Consider the following 6,900-nt stretch of genomic DNA (forward strand, 5'->3'; position numbering starts at 1 on the left):
TTATAAAAACTTCATGCAGGATTAAATCGAAAAGTAATTAAAGCCATTTGTATCGTGTCAAGAAAATGATACACAACAATTTCATACACAATTAAATCTAGATGTACTTACAATAATTTATATCATTTCAATGGGATAAGATAATTCTCAATTGAATCTGATTGATTATTATAAAATATAAATATTACTTATCTAAAAGATATTGACAATCAAACAATCAATTACTTTGTCGAGATTTCTCAGGACCAGATAATCCACAATCACGACTATATTGACAAGCCATATCAAAATTTTGAACTAATTTTTAAAAATTTTTCTAAAATTCTTAAGTCTCCAAATTCTCAAAATACTTCTATCGTGATGTGGAGAAGAAAGAAAGAGAGGAGAGGGTGAAACGGGCTCTACTTCTTTTCCCTTTGCAACAGCCCCATTCTACTAATTATTTATCCTAGCAAAATTCATCCAAAAAATTTTAAATTTTTTCTCCAAGTTGACTCTTGAGTTAATAATTTTCAATTAAAATTCAACATAAACTATCTAGCCCTTATGGAGATAAAATTCATAGGTTAAAACATGATAGAACCAATCTACCCTCAAAATTTGACATCCAACCTCCCAAAACATTCTTCTTCTCTAAAAATTATTTTCTCATTAATATTCTTACTTTTCTTAACAGTATCTCTTCTCCTAACAATCTTTGTCCTTTCTAAATTCTTCTCTATCCGAATGCTTAAAGTTTCTTATCTTAACCCCTCTTACCATTAATTAAATCATCCATTACTTAATTTATAATATAAATCAATTAAATATAAAGAGTTCCACCATCTACTAATTAATACCTAATTGAAATCAACTAAATACCAGGAGTGTTTAGGCTTGCCTGCTTTATTAAAAGAACAAAAAAAAAAGGCAACAACCACACCCAAAATAGGGCAAAGAAGAAGAAGAGGATAAGAAGGAAAAAGGAAGGAGAAAGAAAGAGAGAGGAAGAGAGGAGATGTGGCAAGGAGGCACGGGAAAGAGGGGAGAGCATGAGAGAGATAAAGCGAGAGAGAGAGAGAACACAAGAGGGAAAGAGAGTGCGAGAAGGGAATGAAGGGAGGGAGATTCAATTCCGAAAATAGAAATAAGAAAACTTTCTTCTTTTTTTTTTCCTAATTTGGGGCTGCATGCAGATGTCCCCTTAAAGGCCATGGTTTCACAGTATGGGGGCCCCCATGTGGCAATGCGACTTAGCTCTGGTCTGAGTCTTACAAAATATTTAACTTTTAAAAAAAATTTATTGAAATCGGACATCGTATGACCAAATTATAGCCTTCAAAAATTTGGTTTGTGATTGGCTTCTCAATATAACAAATCTCACCCCTAGACGCTATTCAGTCCTATCTATAATGATCAAAATAGTCTACATCAAGTTCGGTGCTCCTTCTTGATCATCATGGATCTTTTAAAATTAAATAGATCGAGTCTAAGCAGATTGCGACAAATCGAGGTCAACCCAATGTACTTATAGCCTTGCTAATTTGGTTATAAAGTAAAATTCAAAGTAGAAAAAATAAAAAAGAAAACCCAAAATACTACTCTTTCAATCTGATTCAGAATCTAAAGTGTTTCTCCAACCTTTATCTGAGTTTAAGGGCCTCTAACAATGATCTAACTTTGTTAGGTCTTGATGAACTATCTAATATTTTGATCACAACTGTGCATGTGATATAATCTAAGTCGGAAGAATGGTGACTTTCATTTTCTTGTGGAAGAAAAATAACAACATAAAAGTTTTTCTAATCTAAAGGCATGGGTTGTTTAAAGATCTTTGATTCTCATCTTATACCCCTCGAGAATGCCTATTCAATTTCATCTCTTCCGACCCCAAATAAAGAAATTTTGGCCCGATCGCTAAGGGTGCCACCCATAGAGGCATCACGCCATAGATCTCAAAAAAATATTCGACTTAAAAAAAAAGATTATCAAAATCGGATATCTTATGATTAAGTTATAGTCTTGAGAAATTTAGCTTATGAATTGGCTTCTCAATAAGACAAATCTCACTTCTAGACCATGTCCAGCCCTATCTGTAATTGTCAAAATGGTCTACATCAAATTCGACAATCCTCCTAGATCACCATAGATCCTTTAAAATTGAATGGATCGGGTCTAAGCAGATCAAGCCGAGTTGAGTTCAACCCAACTTATTTATAGCCTTACTACTCTGGTTATAAATTAAGATTCAAAACAGAAAAATAAAAAAGAAAACCCAAAATACTTCTCCTTCAATCTGATTCAAAGTCTAAAGTATTTCTCCAATCTCAATCTGAGCTTAAGGGCCTCTAATAATAATCTAACTTTGTTAGGTCTTGATGAATTGTCTAATGTTTTGATCATATATGTGCATCTAATATAATTTAAGTCAAAATAGTGGTGTCTTTCATTTTCTTGTCAAAGAAAAATAACAACGTAAAAGATTTTCCAATCTAAAGGTATGCCTGTTCAAAGATCTTTGATTCTTACCTCGTATCCCTCGAGAATGCCTATTCTATTTAATCTCTTCCCTTGCTGATTTTGATATTGTCTTTTTTAGAGAAATAAATATGATAATTGTTGACATATCAGAAAATAGAAATTTTCAAATTCTATGCTTAATGGCTTTTTGTTAGAGAAATCCACATGAAGTTTTGTGAAAAAGATTCTTTCTTGGGACTATATAAAGAATTGAAGGATGCTGTGGTTGTCCAAAGAACAAAATAAGACATGACCGAATATAAATATGGTACTGATCACATTCATTGCGGTTGGGAGAAACATTTTAAGTTGTTATTGGAGAGGATGCAGATAGCTTGATTTTTGATGATTCTATGATTCTATTAGTAATAAACATCATTCTATTGGTATTGGGGATCACCATCATTTTGGTAATAGTGAAGCCCATTAAAGCAAAGTGGGCTCTTTTTCTCTATCTAGTGTATTTCTATTTATTAATTGATATTTTTATACTACATTATTGGTACACTTTGATTATTTTAGAATTTGCATGTTTATATTTACTATCATATTGGACTAGTAAATTTTGCATGCTATGCAGTATGATGTACCCCATCTACTAGCTAATTTTGCTTCACGATGTTTGGCTCATGTCGATACTAATTATCCAATGTTAAATAGTTAATTGTGCAATATGTTTTGAATTATATTCATCTAGCATATAGTCTTACCAAATAGTTTGTTGAACCATAGTTAAGCCCCTCCGTTGGATGTTGCTGCTAAATATAAAAAACTATAAAATTTTCTTTTTCTTTTACTTATGCAACTAAGTCTAATTAGTATTCATCCACCGTCCATCACAATGCTCCTAATAGATAGAAGATAGGTCTCAATGCATCCACTATTTGTCACAATGCCCCTCCTAGATCGAAGATGGGTCTCATTGGAACAAGGAGGATGGATAGCTCAAGGGCAGGCTACAACAATCATGGCCAAAGCAAATATGATCTCTTACATTGCAAATCCATTTTCCTATTTGCCTGCTATATTTTTTGTTTTTGCAATAAGTTTTTGGTTGGAATATGGACCTAATTTGGCAGTTTTCAATAGTTTACTAGGTCATTTAATAAAATTATGAAGTCCTTGTTTATCTTATTTTGGTTGCATCTGGATTTAGATTGTTATTGGGTGAACTTAAAGAATTTGTGATGACTTTTCTTTGGTTTTAATATATTTATCATCAGTTTTCTCTACTTTTTTATCATATATCTGATCATGAGGCCAGCTTGATATTTTGTTAATAAATATAGTTATATTGCTCGGCTTAGGACAAATAATGATCTGAGGGAGATGAAACAAATGAAAATCCAAAAATGTGAGTTAATATCTATTATACATGTATGAAATTGATAGTAATTAAGCAAATAATTTTTGTGTGATTTATACCATGACATCAAATTGAGTAGCAATTTTTTTGGTTAGAATTTGATATAGGCCAGTTTTTACATTGGAATCGAACCGTAGACTCAATCCGATTCAAATGACCCATAAGGTCTAAAAATTTTAGCAGTGAATGCGATCCAACTTGGCCTAATCTTCTATTATGTAGGTCATAGGTTCACTATTAAAGTCCAAATAGACAACTGGATTGAATTAGGATCACTCATATCTCGATCTGTGCTGACCCATTTGCAACCCTAGGTTGGAGGGTGCTCCTCCCACCACCTGTCCCCTTAAAATTAGTAGTTCTTAAGTCTGGCAAAATCTCCCAACGGCCCGCCCCGCAAAAATAGATCCTTTCAAACGAACAAAAACCGGTCTCCACCTTCTGGCGCAATCCAAGTCGTGGGTTATCTCCAACAAAGACCTCTTCTTCCTCCCCTCCTCCCTCCCTCCCTCCCTCCCTCTCTCTGAAAACAAGAGAATAACAAGGAGAGCTGATGTCTGTTGCTCTGGGAGCTCCCTCAGGCTCCAAGGACATTGCACTTGCCACCCAGGAGATGGAGAAAGAAGACAACAAGGACAAGAAGCCAGGGGAGGAGGAGGAGGACGAGGAGGTGGAAAAAGAGAGTGAGACCAATGGCGATGCCGACGAGAAGCTGAGCAGGAAACACAGCTGCACTTCCGTCGGTTCGACCGACATCAACGACGAGGATGGCGGCGATGATGAGGACGACGATGTGAAGAGAGCGGTGCAGCTGGGCCCCCAGGTCCCACTCAAGGAGCAGCTGGAGATGGACAAGGTGGTTTGGTGGCACTGTTGGTGCTCATAGATTTGGTTAAGGAAAAGTAGACCTGCAGGCTTTAGATTCTTGTTGGCTTTGGCTTTTGTCTTTTTCTAATGCAACTGGGGGTGTTGGGAATGGGAAATGTGGTTGGCAGGATGATGAGAGCTTGAGGAGATGGAAGGAGCAGCTCCTGGGAAGCGTTGATCTGAATGATGTGGGAGGTATTTCTTCTTGGAATTCATTTGCTCATTTATTCATTTCTTTAATCTCATTTTAGCTTAGTAGTTGTATGCCTGCATGTTTAGTTAATTATTTTATTTTTTTGGAGTTGTCTTTCTGTCTTGATTCTAGAGTGATTTTCCCTTCAATGGCATATGAGGACAGTTTATTTATACATGGTGAAATTTATACCTGTCAAGATGGATATTTCATTGATTTTCTAATGTTTGATGTACCTCATTTACGTTTATAGTTCATTTATACTGTATTATCCTATCCTCTAAAATTTGATTTTGTGATTTTACCTCATAAATTAGAAAGTCATTTCAGGATCTCTTTGTTTGCTGCTAATATAATTATTCCAAATGCTTGACACTAATTTGTCATTCCTTCATATTTTGCATCTTTCTTTCATAAATTTAATGTTCAACAAGGCCATGCTGAACCTAGGAAGCATTTATCTCCTAATTCTGTTGCTCCTTTATCTTCATTCTTTCATGTTCCTAGTCCTGTTTTCAGCCCCTGGCTTCTAAACTTTTTTCAAAGGAAAGAAAAATATCGGTCGGCTACTATGTGTGTGACAATGTGGACATAATGATCAACAAAACTAGTTCTGCTTTTTATTTATATTTTCTTTTTCTGAAAAACTTGCGGGGGATCTTTACAGAGAATCCAGATCCAGAAGTAAAAATCCTTGACCTTACCATCCTGACTGCTGGTCGTCCGGATGTTGTTTTACCAATTCCCTTTGTCCCTGATGCAAAGGGATATGCATTTGCTCTCAAAGAAGAAAGCCGCTACCGTCTCAAGTTCTCCTTCAATGTCTCCAACAACATTGTCTCTGGGTTCAGATACACGAACACAGTGTGGAAGACTGGAGTCAGAGGTATATTAGATTCTCTTTGGCTTCTTTTGCTAGAACTAGAGCAATTTCTGAACTTGATTGAATTCATTAATCTTCTTAGGAAATGGAAATCTGCCTGTATTTTCTTAACTAGTTTTACATAAAATGGTCATTAATTTCGCGACTCAAGTGGCATGTTGAATCTTTCTGCAGTGGAGAACACAAAAGTGATGCTAGGGACTTTCAGTCCTCAGAAGGAGCCTTACACATATGAATTGGATGAAGAGACCACCCCTTCTGGTATGTTTGCAAGGGGATCCTATTCTGCTAGAACAAAGGTAAAATTTAATGCCACTACATATTTTTCTTTCTTTCTTTTTTTTTTTTTTAAGAATTGCATAGATTATGGTTTGTGGCTCTCTTTATTTCAGTTCATGGATGATGATGGGAAGGTCTATCTGGACATGAGTTACTACTTTGAGATTAGAAAGGACTGGCCAACTACTTCTTGAGCATATTACTAATTTTACTGATGATTGAGTGATGATGTTCTTCTATCAAATGTTGTATGATTCCATCCACAAATGAATTCATATTAATCTTTTCTAGCAGGCTTAAGTGAGAGACTTGACTTGTTTTTTGTATAATTGCAATTGAATGACGGATTTCACAATGAAGTAAGCTGAGGGATTTATGTACTGAACTATTATAGTCCCATGCTGGAATCTTCTCTCTATCAACCTTTAGCATAGAGATTCTTTTTGACAATTATTCTGCTTTCTTACACTCCTTGTCTTATTTCATAGATCTATTTGGTTGTTTCTTATGATTGGTGAGACCAGACTGTAGAAATTTGTTTCAGTTTGCCCGTGTTGCATCACGACATTACTGTTAATCTCAAGGTGGGCTTTCATGACTTGTATTCTGCTCAAGTGCACCGAATGCTTCTAAAATCTTAAACTAGCAGAAGAAAGCCGTGACAATTAATACAAGAGTTAGGCATTATACTATGATACATTTAGTCCACCCTATTCAGCTCAAGAACATTTAGAATGCTCAAATTTCTATAAATGTGAAAAATACCAACCTACAAATCCTTGCATCTTTTCTCTCTATGTTTCGAGGGAAGCC

At 35.3% G+C, this 6,900-nt stretch overlaps 1 protein-coding gene across 1 annotated transcript; it reads left to right on the top strand.

Annotated features, from left to right (window-relative positions):
• The first annotated feature begins 4,249 nt into the window (after window positions 1–4,249).
• LOC105049601 (rho GDP-dissociation inhibitor 1) lies at window positions 4,250–6,472 on the top strand. The gene is made up of 5 exons (XM_010929308.4): window positions 4,250–4,721; window positions 4,861–4,927; window positions 5,593–5,811; window positions 5,983–6,107; window positions 6,201–6,472. Exons 1-5 carry the CDS (start codon window positions 4,419–4,421, stop codon window positions 6,279–6,281), a joined length of 795 nt encoding a protein of 264 aa, XP_010927610.1. The 5' UTR covers window positions 4,250–4,418; the 3' UTR covers window positions 6,282–6,472.
• The last annotated feature ends 428 nt before the right edge of the window (window positions 6,473–6,900 follow it).

This window comes from Elaeis guineensis, chromosome 8 (assembly GCF_000442705.2).
Source record: "Elaeis guineensis isolate ETL-2024a chromosome 8, EG11, whole genome shotgun sequence".
In the NCBI taxonomy this organism is placed as follows: Eukaryota; Viridiplantae; Streptophyta; class Magnoliopsida; order Arecales; family Arecaceae; genus Elaeis; species Elaeis guineensis.